The 25972-nt window shown below is 50.6% G+C and overlaps 1 protein-coding gene across 3 annotated transcripts in view; it reads right to left on the bottom strand.

The window, feature by feature from the left end:
- SHROOM4 (shroom family member 4) overlaps positions 1-23085 on the bottom strand; it is a 78701-nt gene extending 55616 nt beyond the window's left edge. For all 3 annotated transcript variants that reach the window (XM_075572986.1, XM_075572987.1, XM_075572988.1), the window contains exon 1: positions 22812-23085. In XM_075572986.1, coding sequence (XP_075429101.1) covers positions 22812-22922 — 111 coding nt within the window. In that variant the 5' untranslated portion in view covers positions 22923-23085. The remainder of the gene's footprint in view (positions 1-22811) is intronic.
- Positions 23086-25972: the final 2887 nt, after the last annotated feature.

Genomic DNA, 25972 nt, shown 5'->3' with positions numbered 1-25972 from the left:
TTCAGACCCTAAATACTTCGCTTTTGAGAGCGAAGGGGTTATTTAGATGTATGTATGTATGTATGTATGTATATATATATATATATACTAGCTGAGAGCCCCGGCGTTGCCCGGGATGTTTGTGGTGTGGGTGTGGCATTTGGGTGGGGAGTGGTCCACGCGGCCCATGTGCGGTGGTAGTGCTGCTGTGGCTGTACTGATGGTGATTGTATTGGTGTGCTGATTTGGGAGGGTTTGGTGCTGATGTGGGGTGCGGATGTGGGTGTGCCGATGGGGGAGGTGCAAAGGTGGCGATGTGTGGGTGCTGATGGTGTTGATGGGGGCTGGGAATGGTGGGGAGGCGAGAATGCCAGTGTGCTGGGTGGGCATACCGGTGTGCTGATGTGGTGGTGCTGGGGTGTGTGTGTGTATACATGTTTGTGTGTATACATTGTATGTGTGTGTGTGTATACATGTGTGTGTGTGTGTGTATGTGTACGTGTGTGTGTATACACGTGTGTGTGTATACACGTATGTGTGTGTATACACATGTGTGTGTGTGTATACACGTGTGTGTATACACGTGTGTGTGTGTGTATACACGTGTGTGTGTGTATACACATGTGTGTGTGTATACACGTGTGTGTGTGTGTATACACGTGTGTGTATACACATGTGTGTGTATACATTGTGTGTATGTATATATTGTGTGTGTGTATACGTGTGTGTGTATACACATGTGTGTGTATACACGTGTATACATGTTTGTGTGTGTGTATACATGTTTGTGTGTATACATTGTATGTGTGTGTGTGTATAAGTGTGTGTGTGTGTGTGTGTGTATACATGTGTGTGTGTGTATACATGTGTATGTGTGTATACATGTGTGTGTGTGTATACATGTGTGTGTATATACATGTGTGTGTATACACATGTGTGTGTGTGTGTAACACATGTGTGTGTGTACACATGTGTGTGTACACATGTGTGTGTATACACATGTGTGTGTATACACGTGTGTGTATACACATGTGTGTGTGTATACACGTGTGTGTGTATACACGTGTGTGTGTATACATGTGTGTGTGTATACACGTGTGTGTGTGTATACACGTGTGTGTGTATACACGTGTGTGTGTGTATACATGTGTGTGTGTGTATACATGTGTGTGTGTGTATACATGTGTGTGTATACATGTGTGTGTGTGTATACATTATGTGTATGTATACCTGTGTGTATACGTGTGTGAGTGTATACGTGTGTGTGTATGTGTACATGTGTGTGTGTGTATGTCTCCATGTGTGTGTGTGTATGTCTCCATGTGTGTGTGTGTATGTCTCCATGTGTGTGTGTGTATGTCTCCATGTGTGTGTGTACGTGTACATGTGTGTGTGTCTACGTGTACATGTGTGTACATGTGTGTGTGTGTGTGTGTGTGTACGTGTCTACGTGTACATGTGTGTGTGTGTGTGTGTGTCTACGTGTACATGTGTGGTGTGTCTACGTGTACGTGTGTGTGTGTCTACGTGCGTGTGTGTGTACGTGTGTGTGTGTGTGTACGTGTGTGTCTACGTGTGTGTATGTGTGTGTGTTTGTGTCTACGTGTGTGTGTTTGTGTCTACGTGTGTGTGTTTGTGTATACGTGTGTGTGTGTATACGTGTGTGTGTGTGTATACGTGTGTGTGTGTGTATACGTGTGTGTGTGTGTCTACGTGTGTGTGTGTGTGTCTGTGTCCCTGTGTGTCCTTTGGCCCGTGACTCCGCCTCAGGGAAGGGGGGGGGGGGGGTGGGGGGAAGGGGGGGGGTGGGGGGGAGGTGGTGGGAAGGAGGGGGAGGTGGTGGGAAGGGGAGGGGGTGGGGGGGAGGTGGTGGGAAGGGGGGGTGGGGAGTGGGGAAGGGGGGTGGGGGAGGTGGGAAGGGGGGTGGAGGTGGTGAGGAGGTGGTGGGAGGTTGTAAGGGGGGAGTGAAGGGAAGGTGAAGGGGGGGTGAAGGTGGGGGTGGAGGGGAGGGTGAAGGGTGGGGGTGGAGGGGAGGTGAAGGGGGGGGGTGGAGGGGAGGTGAAGGGGGGGGTGGAGGGGAGGTGAAGGGGAGGTGAAGGGGGGGTGGAGGGGAGGTGAAGGGGAGGTGAAGGGGGGGGTGGAGGGGAGGTGAGGGGGGGGAGTGGAGGGGAGGTGAAGGGGGGTGGAGGGGAGGTGAAGGGGGGGGTGGAGGGAGGTGAAGGGGGGGGTGGAGGGGAGGTGAAGGGGGGGTGGAGGGGAGGTGAAGGGGGGGGTGGAGGGGAGGTGAAGGGGGGGTGGGGGGGGTGAAGGGGAGGTGGGGGGTGAAGGGAGGTGGGGGGTGAAGGGGAGGTGGGGGGGGTGAAGGGGAGGTGAAGGGGGGTGGAGGTGAAGGGGGGGTGGAGGGGAGGTGAAGGGGGGGTGGAGGGAGGTGGAAGGGAAGGGAAGTGGAGTGAGGGGTGGGTGAGGGGAGGTGAGGGGTGGGTGAGGGGAGGTGAGGTGAAGGGGGGTGAGGGGAGGTGAAGGGGGGTGAGGGGAGGTGAAGGCCGCTCCCTCACCCGTCCGGCCGCTCACTCACCCGTCCGGCAGCTCCCTCACCCGTCCGTCCGCTCCCACGTGGATCTGAGGCGGGAGGCAGCTTGTTGTGGCCGCTCCCCCGCTGTGTCCCGGGCGCTCGCTCGCTCCGCTGACTGTAGCGGCGCCGGGGGGGGGGGGGGGGGGTGGAGGGGAGGTGATTTGAAGGGGGGTGAGGGGTGGGTGAAGGCCGCTCACTCACCCGTCCGGCCGCTCCCACGTGGAACTGAGGCGGGAGGCAGCTTGTTGTGGCCGCTCCCCCGCTGTGTCCCGGGCACTCGCTCCTCCGCTCACTGTAGCGGCGCCGGGGGGGGGGGGTGTTTGAAAGCGCGGGAGACACGGGGAGAGGAGGACGTGCGCGCGGGTGTGGAGGCTGATTTCGGGGAGGAAGAGGCGGAGGCGGAGGCGGGTATGTGAGCCCCCCCCGGGTTATACAATGCTGCTAATGTACACCCCCCCCCTACTGTGTGTGTGTGTGTGTGTCCCTGTGTGTGTGTGTGTGTGTGTGTGTGTGTGTGTGTCCCTGTGTGTGGTTTGTGTCCCTGTGTGTGTGTTTGTGTCCCTGTGTGTCCCTTTGGGCCGTCACTCCGCCTCAGGCCAATGAGAGGTGTGCGGGGGCGGCCCAAGGGACCAATGAGATTTCCCCTAGGGACACCGGACATCCAGCAGGCAGGCAGGCTGGCATGCATGCATGCAGGCAGGCATACAGTGCTTTCACTAATATAGTATAAGATATATACACACACACACACACACACACATACACATACAGGCCTTTAGGATTTGTGATTAAAAGGGCAAATTTGTGGATATAAATGGGGCTACTCATGACTACAAATAACAGAAAAACACAACGCAAAGAGCGCACTAGAAAAATTGTGTATATGAGTGTAAACCGTGAATTGTATAAACGAATCCAGTGAAACAAATTGTGAACAATATTTTTTAAAAAGTGACAACGGTGATAATAATTAATAAAATATATAAAGTGAAGGAACTCGAACCCAAAGTGAAATATGGAATGCAACGACTTTCCTTTGTGGAATGCAGGAGGTGGAACTGTATGGTGCAATGCAGGAGGGTTGGCTGCTTGGTACAGTAGGTGGAATGCAGGAGGGTCGTCTGCTATGGTACAGTAGGTGGAATGCAGCAGGGTCGTCCGCTATGGTACAGTAGGTGGAATGCAGGAGGGTCGTCCGCTATGATACAGTAGGTGAAATGCAGCAGGGTCGTCCGCTATGGTACAGTAGGTGGAATGCAGCGGGTCGTCCGCTATGGTACAGTAGGTGGAATGCAGCAGGGTCGTCCGCTATGGTACAGTAGGTGGAATGCAGCAGGGTCGTCTGCTATGGTACAGTAGGTGGAATGCAGCAGGGTCGTCCGCTATGGTACAGTAGGTGGAATGCAGGAGGGTCGTCTGCTATGGTACAGTAGGTGGAATGCAGCAGGGTCGTCCGCTATGGTACAGTAGGTGGAATGCAGCAGGGTCATCCGCTATGGTACAATAGGTGGAATGCAGCAGGGTCGTCTGCTATGGTACAGTAGGTGGAATGCAGCAGGGTCGTCCGCTATGGTACAGTAGGTGGAATGCAGGAGAGTCGTCTGCTGCTATGGTACAGTAGGTGGAATGCAGCAGGGTCGTCTGCTGCTATGGTACAGTAGGTGGAATGCAGGAGGGTCGTCTGCTGCTATGGTACAGTAGGTGGAATGCAGGAGGGTCGTCTGCTGCTATGGTTCAGTAGGTGGAATGCAGGAGGGTCATCTGCTGCTATGGTACAGTAGGTGGAATGCAGGAGGGTCTGCTGCTATGGTACAGTAGGTGGAATGCAGGAGGGTCGTCTGCTGCTATGGTACAGTAGGTAGAATGCAGGAGGGTCGTCTGCTGCTATGGTACAGTAGGTAGAATGCAGGAGGGTCGTCTGCTGCTATGGTACAGTAGGTAGAATGCAGGAGGGTCGTCTGCTGCTATGGTACAGTAGGTGGAATGCAGGAGGGTCGTCTGCTGCTATGGTACAGTAGGTGGAATGCAGGAGGGTCGTCTGCTGCTATGGTACAGTAGGTGGAATGCAGGAGGGTCGTCTGCTGCTATGGTACAGTAGGTGGAATGCAGGAGGGTCGTCTGCTGCTATGGTTCAGTAGGTGGAATGCAGGAGGGTCGTCCGCTATGGTACAGTAGGTGAAATGCAGCAGGGTCGTCTGCTATGGTACAGAAGGTGGAATGCCGGAGGGTCGGCTGCTATGGTACAGTAGGTGGAATGCAGCAGGGTCATCCGCTATGGTACAGTAGGTGGAATGCAGCAGGTCATCCGCTATGGTACAGTAGGTGGAATGCAGCAGGGTCGTCTGCTATGGTACAGTAGGTGGAATGCAGCAGGGTCGTCTGCTATGGTACAGTAGGTGGAATGCAGCAGGGTCGTCTGCTATGGTACAGTAGGTGGAATGCAGCAAGGTCGTCCGCTATGGTACAGTAGGTGGAATGCAGGAGGGTCGTCTGCTGCTATGGTACAGTAGGTGGAATGCAGGAGGGTCGTCTGCTGCTATGGTACAGTAGGTGGAATGCAGGAGGGTCGTCTGCTGCTATGGTACAGTAGGTGGAATGCAGGAGGGTCGTCTGCTGCTATGGTTCAGTAGGTGGAATGCAGGAGGGTCTGCTGCTATGGTACAGTAGGTGGAATGCAGGAGGGTCGTCTGCTATGGTACAGTAGGTGGAATGCAGGAGGGTCGTCTGCTGCTATGGTACAGTAGGTAGAATCCAGGAGGGTCGTCTGCTGCTATGGTACAGTAGGTGGAATGCAGGAGGGTCGGCTGCTATGGTACAGTAGGTGGAATGCAGGAGGGTCGTCTGCTGCTATGGTACAGTAGGTGGAATGCAGGAGGGTCGTCTGCTGCTATGGTACAGTAGGTGGAATGCAGGAGGGTCGTCTGCTGCTATGGTTCAGTAGGTGGAATGCAGGAGGGTCGTCCGCTATGGTACAGTAGGTGAAATGCAGCAGGGTCGTCTGTTATGGTACAGAAGGTGGAATGCCGGAGGGTCGTCTGCTATGGTACAGTAGGTGGAATGCAGGAGGGTCGTCTGCTATGGTACAGTAGGTGGAATGCAGGAGGGTCGTCTGCTATGGTACAGTAGGTGGAAAGCAGGAGGGTCGGCTGCTATGGTACAGTAGGTGGAAGCAGGAGGGTCGGCTGCTATGGTACAGTAGGTGGAATGCAGGAGGGTTGTCTGCTATGGTACAGTAGGTGGAATGCAGGAGGGTCGTCTGCTATGGTACAGTAGGTGGAATGCAGGAGGGTCGGCTGCTATGGTACAGTAGGTGGAAGCAGGAGGGTCGGCTGCTATGGTACAGTAGGTGGAAGCAGGAGGGTCGTCTGCTATGGTACAGTAGGTGGAATGCAGGAGGGTCGGCTGCTATGGTACAGTAGGTAGAATGCCGGAGGGTCGGCTGCTATGGTACAGTAGGTGGAAGCAGGAGGGTCGGCTGCTATGGTACCGTAGGTGGAAGCAGGAGGGTCGGCTGCTATGGTACAGTAGGTAGAATGCCGGAGGGTCGGCTGCTATGGTACAGTAGGTGGAAGCAGGAGGGTCAGCTGCTATGGTACAGTAGGTGGAAGCAGGAGGGTCGGCTGCTATGGTACCGTAGGTGGAAGCAGGAGGGTCGGCTGCTATGGTACAGTAGGTAGAATGCCGGAGGGTCGGTGCTATGGTACAGTAGGTGGAAGCAGGAGGGTCGGCTGCTATGGTACCGTAGGTGGAAGCAGGAGGGTCGGCTGCTATGGTACAGTAGGTAGAATGCCGGAGGGTCGGCTGCTATGGTACAGTAGGTGGAAGCAGGAGGGTCAGCTGCTATGGTACAGTAGGTGGAAGCAGGAGGGTCGGCTGCTATGGTACCGTAGGTGGAAGCAGGAGGGTCGGCTGCTATGGTACAGTAGGTAGAATGCCGGAGGGTCGGCTGCTATGGTACAGTAGGTGGAAGCAGGAGGGTCGGCTGCTATGGTACCGTAGGTGGAAGCAGGAGGGTCGGCTGCTATGGTACAGTAGGTAGAATGCCGGAGGGTCGGCTGCTATGGTACAGTAGGTGGAAGCAGGAGGGTCAGCTGCTATGGTACAGTAGGTAGAATGCCGGAGGGTCGGCTGCTATGGTACAGTAGGTGGAAGCAGGAGGGTCGGCTGCTATGGTACCGTAGGTGGAAGCAGGAGGGTCGGCTGCTATGGTACAGTAGGTGGAAGCAGGAGGCTGCTATGGTACAGTAGGTGGAATGCAGGAGGGTCGGCTGCTATGGTAGAGTAGGTGGAAGCAGGAGGGTCGGCTATGGTACAGTAGGTGGAAGCAGGAGGGTCGGCTGCTATGGTACAGTAGGTGGAATGACCGAGCATCCAAATCTATAGAGAAGAGAAAGACAAGCGCAGACCTCTTCTCATGGTGTAGTATGTAAAGTGTAACATTTAACATTTCGAAAGCGCGAAGTGAGGCAGACATTGCCAGCCCAGTGACAGGTCCAAAACACCAACAATGTCCATTATCCTGGATAATTTAAACAGACAAGTTATGAAGACCTGTCACTGGATTGGCACGGTCTCCCTCACCTCGCGCTTTCGATATTCTCTGCAGATACCGATTCGGAAGCGCTGACGTCCTCCGCGAGACGTCGCTGGAGATGCGCCGATTCCTCAGAGGTTCCCCCCGCTCGGGTGGAAAGTCCCGGTACTCAGCGTGCGAGTACTCAGACGCCTTGAGTCGGAAGAACCCGAGAGCAACTCCCGCGGGGGGGGGACTAACCTTACGGAGTGATACCTGCAGGACCAGAGGGGACGGCTCCCCCAGATGAGACGGACGCCCCGGTTTTCTACTGATCATTTGAACCAACTGGACCGTGCCGCGGTGAAGCCTGGCATCATCGTGGATATTACGGTTTTTAACCATTGCCTAAATGAGGTTTGTTGCTGTACGTGCATCTTTTACCTTTAGGCTATGGCCTTAGTAGGGGACGCGCGCGCGCTAGCGACAGGCGCCCGTGACGTCACGCGCGCCTGTACTTGCAGAGATCCGTGGCCTGCCGGGCTGCGCGTGGGGGGTGGGGGGGGGCGTGGCGAGATCGTGCCCATGACTTCACGTTCGCCATTATTGACTGAAACACGCACGTGACCAGGGCGTCGCGCGACAAGACAAGACTCCGCACGCATCGCTCCAACCCACGCTCACCTGCGCAGTATGGACGCTCCAATTCATTTACATTGTTTTGAACGCGCAGCTGGCGCGCCATCAGCGTGGACGCGGCCTTGCATATAAACATTTTAGACTTCCCATACTACACCATGAGAGCTCTGCGCTGGTCTCAGGACTGCAAAGTGGTTGGGTCAGCACGGGGAGTAAAAGCTGGCGCGGGGCGCGTTTATAGGGGGCAGAGGAGGAATCTGCAGGGAGAACTTAAGCGTATCGGGAAATGGTGCGTTTTAAAAGCATTTGCGGTGTGGTCAGAGAACCTCAGCCGAGCAAATTCCTCAATTCCCCCGCTGCTCTCGGAGGCACGTTAGGGGGGGGGGGTCATTTATGTTTTTCAGTGCACCCCTCATGCCGGTCGCATTTCCTGCTTCCCCCTGTCCCCCTCCCCTTCCCCATTGTGTGTTTATTTTTGCTGGCGCACAAATTAGAAGGCTGCGTGTGCCCCGCCGGCCTCCTAGGACTTCAAACAGCAGCACATCTGGGGGGGGGGGGGGGGGTTCTAACATCCCAAAAATCTAATAGGGGGTCAGGGTATCACCCCAAAATCCTAGTGAACAGAGGGAAACGCCTGAAACGTTACAGAAAACATTAGCCATTTTTATTTTAAACGATTCCTTTTGGGGGATTTTTCGTCTAAATCTTTAAATAAGAATATTTTCCGAATCTCTTCTGTATTCAGGACAGCGGGCCCTGTTATTTCAACATTTCCCAACAATGCATTTTAATCTGGGATATGTATGTATGCCTTTATTTATTTATACTGCGCCATTCATGTACATAGCGCTTCACAGCAGTAATACACGTGACATAATAATATAAATAACAAATAATACAAATAACACATAATGGGAAGAAGCGCTTCAGGCATAAAAGTGACATTTAGGCAGAGGAGTCCCTGCCCCGAAGAGCTCACCATCTAATTGTATATTAAAGTGAACTAATGACAGTGACATGTTTAAAAAGTTATTAAAGGGTCCATCCCATGTAGTGGCCTAATGACCTACAAAGTGGCCTCATGACAGGGTCATGTTTAATGGGTTAACGGGTCACCCCCACGTAGGACCAAATGGCAGTGACGTGTTTAGTAAGTAAAAGAGTCGTTACAATTTCTAAGTAATAATAATTAACGAACCTTGATCTTGTTTATTTCTCTAAACATTGTCAAGGGTCCGTGTTATTGCCCTAATCTCTTCCTTTATCCTGTTCCATTTACGAACAGGTCCTCCAAACAAAGAGGGGATGTAAATAATTATGATAATCTCTCTCATTTATCTGCACAACACATTCTTAAACCTGGCTTCATTTAATGCCCGTCAAAATAAAAATTGGTTGAATTAATTATGGGTTAAAAAAAAAAAACAACAACAACAACAACAACAGTTCACTTTAGGGGTAGCCTAATCCCTGCAGTCCTACAAGATCAAATAAAGGGTTTATTTACCTCTACAGCAAGAGAGGGCGCCACGAAAATTCCACGGAGTTATCCTATGTTAAGTTAAATGCCACAACCATATAATTCTGTCCCGTGACCTGGAGTCTGGAGTCTATGGAAAAACAACCTTCCTAGATGGACCATGTTTTTCCCAGCAGTCTTCAAGGGGTGCTGCCCATGCTACCCACGCTACGGGAGGGGAGGAACCAGTCCCCCCGCGGGCGTCAAAATGTGCGCATGGACAAGGGGGCTTTTGTATACTAGGGGCAGGGAGTTTAGGACGGGGGGCAGGGAGTTTAGGACGGGGGCCAGGGAGAGAGAAAAGGGAGAGAGAGTGAGAGAGGTGGGGGGAGAGAGAGCGAGAAGGACAAGCACCGAAGGATGGTGGAAGAGAGTGCGGAAAAAAAGGGAAGAGGACACGAAGGGTGGGCGAGAAAGGACGACAGGGGGCGAGGGGAGGACGACATGGGGGGGGGGAGGAGAGAGGACGAAAGGGGGTAGAATAGAGGGCGAGAAGAGGGGAAGAAAAGAGTTGGAGAGAGCGGAAGCGGGTAGAAGAGTGTGAAAAGGAGAGGGAGAGCGGGTGGTGGGGAGGAGAGCGAGAAAGGGGAGGGGGAAAGAGAGCGAGAAGGGGGGAGGGGGAAAGAGAGCGAGAAGTGGGAGGGGGAAAGAGAGCGAGAAGGGGGAGGGGGAAAGAGAGCGAGAAGTGGGAGGGGGAAAGAGAGCGAGAAGGGGCGAGGGAAAGAACGAGAAGGGGCGAGGGAAGAAGGGGTGGGGGGGAGAGAGCGAGAAGGGGGGGAAGGAGAGAGCGAGAAGGGGGGGGAAGGAGAGAGAGAGGAGAGGAGAAGGGGGGGAAGGAGAGCGAGAAGGGGGGGGAAAGAGCGAGAAGGGGGGGGAAAGAGCGAGAAGGGGGGGAAAGAGCGAGAAGGGGGGGAAAGAGCGAGAAGGGGGGGAAAGAGCGAGAAAGGGGGGAAAGAGCGAGAAAGGGGGGAAAGAGCGAGAAGGGGGGGGAAAGAGCGAGAAGGGGGGGAAAGAGCGAGAAGGGGGGGAAAGAGCGAGAAGGGGGGGAAAGAGCGAGAAGGGGGGGAAAGAGCGAGAAGGGGGGGGAAAGAGCGAGAAGGGGGGGAAAGAGCGAGAAGGGGGGGAAAGAGCGAGTAGGGGGGGAAAGAGCGAGAAGGGGGGGAAAGAGCGAGAAGGGGGGGGAAAGAGAGCGAGGGGGGAAAGAGAGCGAGAAGGGGGGGAAAGAGAGCGAGAAGGGGGGGAAAGAGAGCGAGAAGGGGGGGGAAAGAGAGCGAGAAGGGGGGAGGGGGAAAGAGAGCGAGAAGGGGGAGGGGGAAAGAGAGCGAGAAGGGGGGGGAAAGAGAGCGAGATGGGGAGGGGAAAGAGAGCGAGATGGGGAGGGGGAGAGAGCGAGATGGGGAGGGGAAAGAGAGCGAGATGGGGAGGGGAAAGAGAGCGAGATGGGGAGGGGAAAGAGAGCGAGATGGGGAGGGGAAAGAGAGCGAGAAGGGGGGGAAAAGAGAGCGAGAAGGGGGGGAAAGAAGAGCGAGAAGGGGGGGGAAAGAGAGCGAGAAGGGGGGAAAGAGAGCGAGAAGGGGGGGAAAGAGAGCGAGGGGGGAAAGAGAGCGAGAAGGGGGGGAAAGAGAGCGAGAAGGGGGGGAAAGAGAGCGAGAAGGGGGAGGGGGAAAGAGAGCGAGAAGGGGGAGGGGGAAAGAGAGCGAGAAGGGGGGGGGAAAGAGAGCGAGAAGGGGGGGGAAAGAGAGCGAGAAGGGGGGGGAAAGAGAGCGAGAAGGGGGGGGAAAGAGAGCGAGAAGGGGGGGGAAAGAGAGCGAGAAGGGGGGGGGAAAGAGAGCGAGAAGGGGGGGAAAGAGAGCGAGAAGGGGGGGAAAGAGAGCGAGATGGGTGGGAAAGAGAGCGAGATGGGGGGGAAAGAGAGCGAGAAGGGTGGGGAAAGAGAGCGAGAAGGGGGGGAAGAGAGCGAGAAGGGGGGGGAAAGAGAGCGAGAAGGGGGGGAAAGAGAGCGAGAAGGGGGGGAAAGAGAGCGAGAAGGGGGGGAAAGAGAGCGAGAAGGGGGGGAAAGAGAGCGAGAAGGGGGGGAAAGAGAGCGAGAAGGGGGGGGAAAGAGAGCGAGAAGGGGGGGAAAAGAGCGAGAAGGAGGGGGGAAAGAGCGAGAAGGGGGAAAGAGAGCGAGAAGGGGGGGAAAGAGAGCGAGAAGGGGGGGGAAAGAGCGAGAAGGGGGGGGGAAAAGAGCGAGAAGGGGGGCGAAAGAGCGAGAAGGGGGAAAGAGAGAGAGAAGGGGGGGAAAGAGAGCGAGAAGGGGGGGAAAGAGAGCGAGAAGGGGGGGAAAGAGAGCGAGAAGGGGGGGGGGAAAGAGAGCGAGAAGGGGCGAGGGAAAGAGAGCGAGAAGGGGCGAGGGAAAGAGAGCGAGAAGGGGCGAGGGAAAGAGAGCGAGAAGGGGCGAGGGAAAGAGAGCGAGAAGGGGCGAGGGAAAGAGAGCGAGAAGGGGCGAGGGAAAGAGAGCGAGAAGGGGCGAGGGAAAGAGAGCGAGAAGGGGGGGAAAGAGAGCGAGAAGGGGGGGGAAAGAGAGCGAGAAAGGGGGGGAAAGAGAGCGAGAAGGGGGGGGAAAGAGAGCGAGAAGGGGGGAAAGAGAGCGAGAAGGGGGGAAAGAGAGCGAGAAGGGGGGAAAGAGAGCGAGAAGGGGGGAAAGAGAGCGAGAAGGGGGGAAAGAGAGCGAGAAGGGAGGGAAAGAGAGCGAGAAGGGAGGGAAAGAGAGCGAGAAGGGGGGGGAAAGAGAGCGAGAAGGGGGGGAAAGAGAGCGAGAAGGGGGGAAAGAGAGCGAGAAGGGGGGGGGGGAAAGAGAGCGAGAAGGGGGGGAAAGAGCGAGAAGGGGGGGAAAGAGCGAGAAGGGGGGGAAAGAGCGAGAAGGGGGGAAAGAGCGAGAAGGGGGGGAAAGAGCGAGAAGGGGGGAGAAAGAGAGCGAGAAGGGGGGGAAAGAGCGCGAAGGGGGGAAAGAGCGAGAAGGGGGTGGAAAGAGCGAGAAGGGGGGGAAAGAGCGAGAAGGGGGGGGAAAGAGAGCGAGAAGGGGGGGAAAGAGCGAGAGAGGGGGAAAAGAGCGAGAAGGGGGGAAAGAGCGAGAAGGGGGGGAAAGAGCGAGAAGGGGGGAAAGAGCGAGAAGGGGGGGAAAGAGAGCGAGAAGGGGGGGAAAGAGAGCGAGAAGGGGGGGAAAGAGAGCGAGAAGGGGGGGGAAAGAGAGCGAGAAGGGGCGAGGGAAAGAGAGCGAGAAGGGGCGAGGGAAAGAGAGCGAGAAGGGGCGAGGGAAAGAGATCGAGAAGGGGCGAGGGAAAGAGATCGAGAAGGGGCGAGGGAAAGAGATCGAGAAGGGGCGAGGGAAAGAGAGCGATAAGGGGCGAGGGAAGAAGGGGAGGGAAAGAGAGCGATAAGGGGAGGGGGGGAGAGAGCGAAATGGGGAGGGGGGGAGAGAGCGAGATGGGGAGGGGGGAGAGACCGAGATGGAGAGGGGGGAGGAGAGCGAGATGGAGAGGGGAAAAAGAGCGAAAGGGGGGGGAAGAGAGCGAGAAGGGGGGGAAGAGAGCGAGAAGGGGGGGGAAGAGAGCGAGAAGGGGGGGGAAGAGAGCGAGAAGGGGGGGAAGAGAGCGAGAAGGGGGGGAAAGAGAGCAAGAAGGGGGAGGGGGGAAAGAGAGTGAGGAGGGGGGAGGGGGAAAGAGAGCAAGAAGGGAGGGGGGGGGAAAGAGCGTGAGAAGGGAGGGTGGAGAGAGCGAGAAGGGTGTGAGAGAGAGCGAGAAGGGAGGGGGAGAGAGAGCGAGAAGGGAGGGGGAGAGAGAGCGAGTGAGCGAGAAGGGGGAAGGGGGGAGATCGAGAAGGTGGGGAAAGAGAGAGATAGAAGGGAGAGGGGGGGAAAAGAGAGCGCAAGAAGGGGGGGGAAAGAGCGAGAAGGGAGGGTGAAAAGAGGAGGGGGGAGAGGGCAAACAGGGGAGGGAGGTTGAGAAAGAGAGAGCTGACAAGGAGACAGAACGGGAGATAAGAACATGGGAGAGATCCTTTATAACATAAATGAACCTCATAGGACATTCTCACATTTCTACAAGATCCCAGTCGGCTAAACTAGTCATTAAAGAGGAGAAAAGTTGTTGTATGTTGTACACTGTTGTAATGTACATCACACTTCAACTGCTGGTTAAAACACACACACACACACACACACAGTTACATGCTGACACAACTGGAGACTCTCAATCTTACAGTGTTTTCCCAGCACAACTGTCTTCTCTCCCCTTTGCTCGTTTCTGTCACTCTCCCTCTCCTCTCCTCTCCCACACCCACTCTCTCCTTCCCTTTTTCTCAGACTGACACACACACACACAGCTGCGGCACAAGTACACCCCACTGAACCCACCCTCCCACTTCAAAGACCTGCTCCCTCCTAAAATGCAGGCGGTATGTAGGAGGCAGCGGGTCCCCACGGCTGGGTGGGAGGCCACATTCTCAGACTGTGACACGCACACACAGTGACACACCTCAGGAATTCAGGACACAGGGGGACCCTGACAATTATTAAACTTATTAACCGCTGGGGCCTGCGACTTCCGCATTACGGCCGCACTGCGGGCTCATAAAACAAATTTTAAAAAAAACATTTACATTTGATCCCTTGCAAAGCAGGCCTTGGAATACTCCCAAAGGCGGCCATATTTAGAAGGCCCGACGGAAATTCTCTCCAAGGATTTGGCAGTGAAGGGTGCGATGAGGCTGGCACAGAAAATAACAGGGCTGACCGGTTAACCCATTAAGCTCTGCACTATCCGTAGGACATGTTGAAATAACACTTTAACCAATTAAACATGTCACCGTCATTGAGTCACACCCCCCCCCCCCCCCTCACCAGACAAGGATTTAGCTTTGGCTGCAAAGTCTGCTCAGGGAAAGTAACAGCTGGTCCGGACAGCAGCCAGAACCACAACACCCACAGGAAGGGGACGTCTGGAGAGAGTCTGCGAGCAGGGGACAGTCACCTCTCACACCCGGGAGAGATATATTGTATACACAGACAGAGACTGACAGTTATATATAAACACATGGGAGATGGCCACAGCACAGCGTTGTGACGCGAAAAGTCTTCTCCTACTAATACATTACACATAAGTGACACAGGTGACGTTTGGCGCCTACAGCCCTTCCTGTAGCTCTGCTCCACAAACGTCACCGGTGTATAATGTTGTATTAAAATAAGGGGATTTTTTATTTTTTATTAGTAGCATCACAACGTTCTGGAGTTTATTTTATCCAATACAGCCGCTCTCACTACATCAGTCGGAAGAGATATACAAACATACTGTACATACATACATACAAACATACAAACATGCATACATACGAACAAACATGCATACATACAAACATACAATTGGGTCACCCAGGTATTTCATTGACCGAGTACCCTGCACACATGCACACACGGGTGGAGGGCGGCAGTCCCGTCTCTCTCTGTTATCCCCCCCCCCAGTTCTATGTGCATGTGCGTCCGTGTGCATCTGTAACAGACACTGAGACATACCCTCCCCTCAAAGTCAAAGGATGAAAAATGCCCCAACCAACTCCCACCCCCCCCCAAATTGCTGCTCTCTCTCCACCACTGCCCCCCCCCTGAAAAGTGCTACAATATCACCTCCACCGCCCCCCCCAAAGTGCTGCAACATCTCTTTCACCTATCGCAGTTGTGATGTTGGCGCACTGTTGGCGGTTGGTACCCACTGTCATCACCAAATTGAGCCCTTAGCATGCGCATGCGCGCGCGTCTTCCCATCCTTCCCTTCTCCGCGGACAGCACAATAAACCAGCACCAGACAGGACAAATCCTGGGCACTTGACACGGACATTAAGGCCGCGCTTACAGCGCCGACGACAGCGGCGTCGCACCAAAACTAATGCAGTGTCGCCGCTGCATGCGCTTATAGTAAGCGCGACGTGACGGCTTGGTCGCGATCGCTGGAAGTCATCTCTATTTGATTTTTATAGCGACCGCAGCCCGACGTCACCAGCACTATAAGCGCAGCCTTAGGCGTCCTCATCCCTGTATAAATATTATAATAATACTACATTATGTAAATTATCTGTTGCAATGTTAATAACTATTAACAATCATCTTTTCGGACTTCCATTTGAAGATTCAGAATGTACTTTATATGTATGCGCCAACATCAAGTCTCACAGACAACGGAGTGGAAGACTTCTACAGCGACATCAAACAACAGAACTTAAATTGTCACCTCAAGATCGTTATGGGAGATTTCAATGCAAAGATTGGTACCCAGCAGAAAAAAGAAGAAGTTGTGTGTGTGCCGAGCACGCGCATGTTATGTGAAACGTCTTTGTCTTTTGTCGCTGTTTTGTCACAGAAATTGTATTTGTGATGGGGATGTTTTTAATTAATAATCAAAACATAATTTCAGTGCCAAAACGCAGAGACGTTTGACTTAAAACGCGTGTTTTAGCTATTTGCACTTATATATTTAGAGTAACTGAATTCCTTGTGTGTGTGTGTGTGTGTGTGTGTGTTATTCTCAGGGTCCTGCCCCCCTCTCTCCTGACTCCCCCAATTCAGTGGCAGTGAATGTTGCTGACGGCCTCTTCTGCCAGCAGTGACGTCCCTTCCGTCACCACTGACTTCCGTCTCCATCAACTCCATTCGCTGCCCCTGAATTTTGCTCATGTGATAGTAGGTGCCGCTAATGATGTTTCACTTCAAAAGCAGCAGTTAGTCAAGTACGGTTCCAGTAACGGGAATGAAGGGGAGGACAGATTGGTAGAATTTGCAGAATGTGAAAACGTCTACATCATGAATTCACTCTTCCAGAAGAATCCAGATAGAAAATGGACTCGGAATGGACCCAACGGGATCAAGAATGAAATTGGATATGTCCCAGCAGGAAACACGTGATTGAAGACTGCACAGTCCTTGGCCGTTTGGACACAAGGAAAGATCACCGATTGGTTTGCTGCACATTACATCGGAATGCGAAGTGGGAAAGAAGAAAACTGAACCAACAAATCAACATCAACAAACCCAAGAAGAACAGCAGAGAATTCAACGTGCTCCGAATGGATGGGGACACTGTAACAGACGATTATGAAGAACTTATGAAGACTGTAGTTTACGGGTTGCCAACCTGTGGCCCTAGAGCTGCAAGCATCCCTTCATGTGCGGCCCCTGAAGGGAAACAAAAAATAAATACATGGGGGCTCTGACGGCAGAAGGTGCATAGGAACCATAGAGACACGGAAGAGGAGAAGTCAGATCGCCCCCTAACCAGCTCCTCTCCTGAGCTCCTATGGACCAGTGACCACTGGCGGGAACCCAAGAAGCACGGGGTACAGCGAGTATGCAACCTGTCTGCTGAGAGCTCCATGTGGTCCTGGCTGTGGGGACTGAATTCCCCTTGAAGAAGTCACGTCTGACGAAACGCGTTGGGCCACACTACAGAGACTGAGCATTGCCTACTGAAGCAGAGGAAGTGTGAAGGATCATCCAGGACATTTGTACCCTTACACAAAGTGCCCTTATATGGATGGCCACCACGAAGGCTCACTAAGAATAAGGGTTTTCTCAAGGACTGAATCTCCCACTACCTGACCCTGAGGATCTGACTGACCACGATAATTTGCCTACCTGTAAGTGTTCGCTACTTTTTATTATTGTTCTACATAAAGTTTACTTAGTTATCCCTGTGTCCTCTCCTTTCCTTTGCTGGGAGTATCCTGTCCTTCCAGTGACGACGCATCACACCTTATAAGTTGGTTACTTTGAAACAACCAAAATGCCTGTATTACTCACATAAAATGTGAGTAAAATCATCATATTTTCAACATTTACTTAATCATAACAACATTACACTGTGTTCTCTTTTGTTGGTTTTTCCCATTGAACTGGATGAGAGTGCGCATCGGACCCCTTCTTTGCTACTGGAGAGCAAGGTAGGGACAATCGCCCCACTACCCCAGTCACTAGGGTTGCCAGGTGGCTTCTCCAAAAATACTGCCCACAATAGTGAAAGGTGCGAAGTGCTGGAGACACACACACCTCTCAGCTCCCTGCCGTTTCCTCCTTGGCCCCACCCCAAGGCTCCTGACATCTCCTCCTGATTGGCTGCATTACTCAGCAGCAGTCAGTAAAGATGGAGGAGGCTGCCCAGCCGCCTAGCAACAGCCCGGCTCCCTCCTCGCTCAAGGAAATCCCGTGGCCTCCCAAGACAGTCAGATCACTGTGTCCAGAGAAGTAATACCGGACACAGATATGTCCAGTATTACCTCAATTTTTTTACTGGACATGTGTCCAAATACAGGACAGTCCGGTTCAATACTGGACACCTGGCAACTTCCACGAATTACCTTCCCCTGATCAGGCTAGATTAGCTCAGGGGTGCGCAAAATTTTCTGGGTGGCGATCCCAAGAACCACAGACTAGATCACAAGTTTTTTACGAAGATTCTCAGTAATCCTCTGCAGCAGGCCCTGGCCTCTGCCCAGCCTAGAGAACAAGCAGGATTTCGCAATGGATACAACACAATGGACAACATCCAAGTCATACAAGAAGTGACTTCCCAAAGTAATGAATATGATCAACCACATCTCAGCGGTCCTAGATGTAGTAAGAAGACAAAACGTCGAATTAGTGCGCATTGAAAATTATAAATAACATTTATGAGAATGGCCCATAAATCATTAAATGAAGATACAAGCAAGATAAGGATCAGCGAGGGAGCGCAGCAGGGTGACACCACGTCACCAAAACGTTTCACTGCAACACATTAGATTGGGAAGAAAAAGAAATGTAAAATAAAATCAATGTTCCGTCATCTCCGATTTCCAGGTGACTTATATTTGCCACAAATCCAGAAGACCTCCAGCAACAAATTGGAGAACTCGCGAAGCAAGCAAACATGTGGACCTCGGTATGAATCTCAGCGAGACAACAGTGATGTTCAACAAATGTGTGAAGTCTGCAAAGATCAAAATAAATGGAACAGAACTAGAAGTGGAAGACTAGGTCTACCTTGGCCAGCAAGTAACAATGGATGCGAACCTTTAGAATCAAATCAATAGGCGAATGATGATGGGATGAAGGGCATTTAGAAGAAACAAGACAATATTTCAAGGGAACCTTCTTCCACTGTGCCTCAAGATTACCAGTGTATTCTGCCCGTGCTCACATACGGATGTGAAAGTTGGACCCTAAATGTAAAGATAATTCAGATGCTTCAGACAACGCAAAGTAGAACGGAGAGATATTTGCTGGGTATTACCCAAAGAGTATGTGACATCAGAAGGGTGAAGAAATTAAAATGGCAGTGGGCCAGATGGATCAGAAGAACAAAATGATCATTGCTGCACAGTTGAATCAAAGCCGCACATATTAACTGACCAGTATTTTTAAAACCAACTAAAAACATGACACAGAATGTGTAAATATCTTTGTATTTCCTCTGTATGTGTGTGCATGCGTATGTTTGTACTTATGTACAGAATGGTTGCCTTGATAGCTGAGACAATGACACCATGCTAACTTAATGGTGTACATGTCAAAATAATGAAATGCACTGCTATTTTTTTTTCCTGTTTCTTCTCTCCTAAGAAAATGTGGATTTGCATATTTCATTCCTTGGTGGTACTTGACTGGATTCCCAGAGAGATTAAACGACCAAGAGGACGACCAGCAGTGGCCAACAGGGGCCGATGATGTATGATTACTGTAATTTTCTGTTATCTGGTCTCTTTGCCTCACATCTCTCTCCTTTACAGCCTATTTAAAATGCTGCTGCCCGAATCATCTCATGCTCTTCTAGGCGCATATCTGCTTCCGGCGACTATCTGCTTCCGACATTCTGAACTTTCTCTGCTGGCTTCCTATTAACGGCATGTATAAACTACAACACTTTCTTTTAAAGGCTCTCCTCCTCCATATATATCTCAACTCTGATCTCTCGATACCCACCTACTCGTCTCTTCCACTCTATCCAAGCTGGTCTCTTCTTTGCACTTTTTCTCCTCTACGGCCCTTTCACCTGTGTCTCTCTACCTGTGGAACGCTCTTCCACTCAATCTTCGTCCAGCACCTTCCCTTTCCACATTCAGAGCCCAGCTGAAAATCCGCCTCTTAAAAGAAGCAGCTCATCAAACAATTTACGTCTCCGCTACGAACTCCAGATGCACTTGACCGCCCGTCCAATAATGCACGTTTTACTCCTGTGTCTAAGCCTCCAAAGAGAACACTTCGATTGCAAGCTCTTTGCGACAGTCTCCTCTAGCATTATGCTGTCATTTACCTGTTGCACTTATCCCCATTGTTTGTAATGTACAGTTATTTACCACCTACTGTCATGTTGTAAGAGCCCTGCGTACATGGCTGGCACTAAATAAAATAAATTACACATACATATATGATGATGGATATATATTTATCAGGGAGAGAGACTAGAAAAATAATGAATACGTTAGAAACCAAGTGTGTGACATCATCACAAGGGTGAAGAAGTTAACATGGCGGTGGGCAGGATATATCGCAAGAAGAAATGACCATCGTTGGACAAAGATGCTACTCGGCTGGATTCCAAAGGTAATTAAAAGACGAGGGGAAAAAAAAGGAAGATGGGAGGATGAAATCAGAATATTTGTTGGAGCGACGTGGACAAGAGAAGCTTCCAACCGCAGCACTCGGGAGATCATCGGGGAGGCTTCATCCAGCAGTGGAGACACAAGGCCTGAAGGTGATATCCATACACCCGGAGAGTTTTGAAAACAGTTTTGGGAACAGGACTACACATGGAAAGTAACGGAGAATAAGGATTTGTTTTTTTGTGGGGTGGGCATAGATGTCACTCCGCTGCGGGGAACTGCAACGCATTGTAGAACAACGACAGTGAAGGGGACAAAACAGATCACAGGACCTAACCAGATGAAAAATAAATAGCCTTAAAACAAAACAATCTTACATTGGACACAGCGTCAATATTTAAACAGCAGGGAGACAACACACACATTTAATCATGTCGCTTTCTAAACGATAGACACTCAGCTATGCCGTGCCTCCTGGACAGCTCTCAATATTCATTTAGATACTTAGGATAACGTTAAAAGGTGGGTTGAATGGTGATCGGATGACAGTGACGTGTAACACGTACTGCTGACCCACACGTGTTACATTTACTGTGATATATACCTGGGACCGGAACGCGCTATATACACTGCCAACCTGTGCGCATTATATACACTGCTGGCATAAACCTGGATGTTATTTACACCGCAGTCCACTACATTTTTAATACAAATATACTGTAGGATAAAGCATATGTCGTCTAAGTTCAGCATAGGTCGAACTTGATGGACATGTCTTTTTTCAGCCTCAGCTACATTGTAACTATGTCACTATTGCAGTCCCTCCTGGTAGCGACCGCGTGCAATGACATCACCAGAAGATGATGTCATCGGGGGCACCGCTCTGATTGATGATGAAAAGAGCGCCGGGTCTAACACAGCGACATGGCATATTTAATGGGTTACATGTCAGTCCCACGTAGGAGCAAAGTGACTTTATGACTGTGACATGTGTAATGGGTTAAACTATGAAACCCAGAGCAGAGGGATTTAGAGATGTGAAAACCCCACTGATTTTTCCCTGTTATTTTAACATATTGAAAGAATTGCAAATCAGCCGGATGGGAAAAACAAGGGGGTGCTTGATTTCAAACCATAAAGGCTGCATTATACGTAGGGAGGCTAGGGTTTCCATGTCTTCACCCCATACATGTTTACCTTAACCCCTTCCATGGCAGACGTCCCCAATAGTTTTGGATGGCTTTTAATTCCCTTATATGGCCTGTGTAATCAGGGACAGTACATGGTTTATATCTAATATAGGGTGACCAGAGTCCAGATAATCAGGGACAGGCTCAGACAGTCCTGGGTTTTTAATCTAATATGGGGTGACCTCATGTCCCCAATAACCTGGATTTACACATGGTTCTCAGTAGAATTAACAGCCACCCTAAACTCATTTTTACAACAACAACCAAAACCCATCAGAACAAACTTTGACGTTTACAAATAAATTCACAAACATTATCTAAAAAAAATAATTAAACCCCATCATCTGATCCTATTCAAACATACAGGTATCGCTGTCACTTTGGTCCTAAGTGGGACTGCAGGTAGAAGGCCATATAACTAGAAAGTAGGAGAAATCCTAAACTTTAACTAGCCCTCCCCCATCTCCCTCTGAACAAAAGGCATCCGAGGGGGGGGGGGGGTGTTTAGCAAGTCCGGTTCCCAACCACTTCCTACTGAAACTAAAAGGAATGCAGAGTTCACAAAAACCCTATTAAACCCAAAAAAGAAAATACTTTTTTTTTCTTTTTAACCACAAACACACAACTCCCCTATTAATCAAAAGGACATAGCACATTAATGTAGTGTTGGTTAAAAGCTTTTAAGAACAGACTTGCAACCCCAAAGTTTTTTTTTTTTTTTTTAAAGTAACCGTCTACCTCATTTGTCTACTTTTTCACCCAAAACTGTTGATCATATAAAAAGCCATAAAACACATTACTGAAAAAAGGATTACCAACCCCCAAAAGGAAAAAAAAAAAAGTGTTCGTACATCCAAATGAAATATATCCAATTATCTGGGGAAATCCTGCCCTAATGTATATAGGATTTTTAATATTTGTGTTTATTGAAACCCTACAAGTATATCGCTTAACTCCTTCACTGCTAGGAGATTATAAAGCAGTGCAGGAGTTAATTTACCAAAACATGCATAGGCCATCCCATAACTCAAGCATCAGCCCCTAAGAAAACATATACCCCTATATCTGAAGTATTTGCATGAAAAAGTACACTTTTTACATGGTCCCATTTTACAAATTCTTTGAGGTTTCAATAAGACTTTAACCTGATGTTTGAGTGCCCTCAAATCCTCTGCTTAACCCTTTTGTGATCCTCCAATGTTAATGTAACGTTCCTATTAAAATTTACCCCATAAAAAAAATCCTTTTGGTGTTGTGTTACCTTAGCATTAAAGATAGGCAAAGCAATGTAGTGTCATAATCCCAATCCAGTTCAGGGACAACGTTTTCTTGTTCATATGAGAAACTTTGCATGAAATACTTAGTTCATGAAATAAAAGGAATTTTGGTCAGCTTCCAATCCACCAAATTGTTTTTTTTTTTGTGGGACTTTGTATAGGACAAACCCAATGTATTTAGTAGGATCAGTATCTTAGGAACCACGAAATTGGGTTTTGACTGCCTTTATTTCATGCAATCTTCAATATGGGAACATCTGAAAAATCAGCAAATAAGGTTTTTTGCAGGATTTTGCATGTAATATGGAGAATGCATATAGGATCAGGAACCCATGTGGGCTTACAAACCAAGAAATTTGAGTTTTATAGGAATTTGCATCCAATAAAGACAACATACTCTATAGGGACATAATCTCTGAAACCAACATATGGGATTTCTATAGGATCTAATTTGTGGGTTTATTCCAGGTCCCCCCGTGCCCTGCAGATCCCGTTATTTGGGGTCCATAAAACATACCTTGGAGATGATCAGATTCTCCCCATGCTCCAATCCCCCTTTTAGGGTAAATCCCCATGGTGCCCCCCCTTGCAGCTGCACATGGAAGCACTGGAAAGGTTGCTGATCCATCTCCACGCCTCATCCATGCAGCGCCCGCCTTGATCCGGATCAAGCCCACTCCACATTCAATCCAGACTCACTCCACATCCACATCGGGTGCAGGGACCCTTAAGGATCCTGAAAGAGGTACAGAGAGTCCCAAATCGAGATCACACACACTCTCTGTCCCATTGACAAGGAAATGGGGAGAGGGGGGAGGGATCCAAATCCAGAGCAGCCAATCAGAGGAGGCCGTTTGGAAAAGGGGGCGTGTCATATAGTCTATATATTATATACAGTTTATAGAGCATCAAGATACTGTATACATATAAGCATGTATATATAAGGTGTGTGTTGTGTACATCCTAATACACACATATATATTTGAATTATGGTATATATATATATATACATGTCTAAGACATGTGAATGTACTCATAAGTGATCTTTTATTGGCTATATGCTATACGGTGAAGGTTTCTTGTTGCCTTTTTCACCCACCATAGCTTAAAATGTGATGGTAAATCCTACAGCCAGCAGTACAACCAACTTCACACTGATGAGACCCATTCTCTGATTTTGCATCTGATTCCCATGCTGTGCTTAAAAGCTGTGTTAACAGCAGAGCATTAGCTTACAAGGGTTCCATGTAAAAATGGATTTCAGGCAAAAGGTGACACAGTGCGCTCATTTGTATGTCATTTCCCAGAATCCCTTGCTGCAGTGGAAGCACTGTATGCTAGGTGATAACGGTGAAAGGCAGGGTTGCAGACCTGTCTAATGCGTAGTAGGGATGATGCATGCACACTATATAAAAGGTTAGTAGGTGAGTGACATTCAGGGTGCTCCTAAGGTCCCAGTAGTAGTCAGCGTTGGAGGGGGGGCATTGCGGATAGTTGAGCGCGCGGGTAAGTATAGTTTTTTGTTTACCTAAGCGCCGATCACGGGTGAGCGTGTGTGCACGCACACCGCGTGAGCGGGGACTTACATATATCTATAGATGTAAGTAACCGCCGCAAGCGCCGCCCGCTCAGCGCTAGCGGGGACTCAGCCTAAGACATGTAAATGTTCTCACAAGTGATTTTTTTATTTGCTATATGCAATACGGTGGAGGTTTCGTGTTGCATTTTTCACCCACCATAACTTCAAATGTGATGGTGGGTCCTTTATCTAGCTCATATGAATCTCAGGAGCTAGATAAAGGACTGTGAGGTCCGAAACGTCGCTCCCCCATTCTTGTACTGACCCCTTATGCTTGCCTGATGCATTAAACCTGATTTATATCCACCAGAGAGTGCTGCAGAATTCTATTTTGCTGCGGGATGGTGATCCCAGCTGCTCTGCAAGCACCCTGATCCCAAGATAAGTCATTTATTCTTCCCTTTGTACTTTTTTGAGTTCCCTGAACACCTTGTATTTTGTATATGTAGCGCACATTCCCCCACCACACGGGTGAGATAATCCCTCAACGTCCTGAGGCCCTTGGACACCCAACCACCCTGTTGTCCCCATGTATCAATTCCCACCCAAGTGTGTGAGACAGCGCTGCCCCACTCGCGTGAGTACAGTTGGTGCACTTGTCGAGGTGAGATACCTGCCGGGTGCTCCAACACCCGGTTGCACTGATACTGCAAGGTAGGATCCACGGATCCAGCGATGTCATCCGCGAATCCTCCGCCTCTACGTTGGGTGGTGTCCCGCGTGGACGGTTCCACCATGAATCATGTCTCTGTACGTATGGGGATAATGATCTGGTCCCGGATCACCAAAGGTCAGGTCACAGCCGCGTCCTGGCTATTCTCTCACTCTTGAGCTTCGGGTCAGGTCCCTATCTATTGGGGTCCCTGCAGCAGTCACAAGCTATCACAGTGAGTCGGGGCCTAGCTTGTGCCTAGGGGGTCTTTGGCCTAGTGCAGGGGTCACAGACGCCCTGGACCTACACCACCTACCCTAACCTTGTCCCAGCTCCGACTGCCCTGCTCCTCTGCGCGCGAAAAGTATCTACAGGAGGGCCCCGGGTATACGGCGGGTTCCGTTCCAGAGGCCCGCCGTATAGTGAAAATCACCGGAAAGCGCATCCAGCGATTTTCAGTGCTGCGCATGCGCAAACTGGCATTTTCGCCGTTCTGCGCATGTGCGATCTATACGCTGCGCGCACAACCTGCGGTCTGCGCATGCGCGCCGGGCGCCCCCGCCCATTCTGCGCGTGCGCGATTTCAGATTCAACATGGCGGCCCCCTTCTCGGTGCCGCCGTATCAGCGGATTGCCGGAAAGTGGAGCGCCGAGAAGCGGGGCCCTGCTGTATCTCGAGCAGGGGATTCTCCTAGCCCTGTTGGCCTATCTGGGGCACCTGTCTGCTTGCCCCTATGCATTATGGGGCGTGTAGTCCCCGCGGAGCCCTGTTTCCCTAATGGTCGTCTCTCGCACGTGCGCAATCTCACTGCGCATGCGTGCGCAACGTCAACATGGCGGCGCCCTGCACAGGGTGCCGCCGGGAACCTCCGGCAACGCAATCGCCGCTCCCAACTCCCCGCCACGCCTGCAATTCCCCCCGCTGTAGCGGAGGTATGCGAGGGACTGGGGAAAACCAGGGGACCGGGGGAGACCCTGATATATATATATATATATATATATATATATATATATATATATACAGTGTTCGACAACCCTATACATTTGCTCGCCCTGGGCGAGTGGATTTAACCCCCGGGCGAGTAAATATTGGCCCAAGCAGCACACGTTTGGTACTAGGTGGCGAGTAGATTTTTTTGTGTGGCGAGTAGATTTTTTGGGGATTTGTCAACCACTGTATATATATATATATATATATATATATATATATATATATATATATATATGCAACAGCAGGCACTTCAAAGGCTCCAAGGTAACAGGTGCTTGTTCAAAAAATCAACAGCACGCCCCTTAGGAAGGTCCTATACAGGACCGAAACGTTTGATTTATTTGTGCCTGCTTTTGTTTTCAATACACTTTTTGCATTATATCTTGAGTGCTGTTTTTTGTCTCCTTGGTGGGACACCTGATTCACTATCTATCTATCTATCTATCTATCTATCTA

This window comes from Ascaphus truei, chromosome 16 (genome assembly GCF_040206685.1).
Source record: "Ascaphus truei isolate aAscTru1 chromosome 16, aAscTru1.hap1, whole genome shotgun sequence".
NCBI lineage: Eukaryota > Metazoa > Chordata > Amphibia > Anura > Ascaphidae > Ascaphus > Ascaphus truei.
This window is presented reverse-complemented; position numbering and strand designations above follow the sequence as displayed.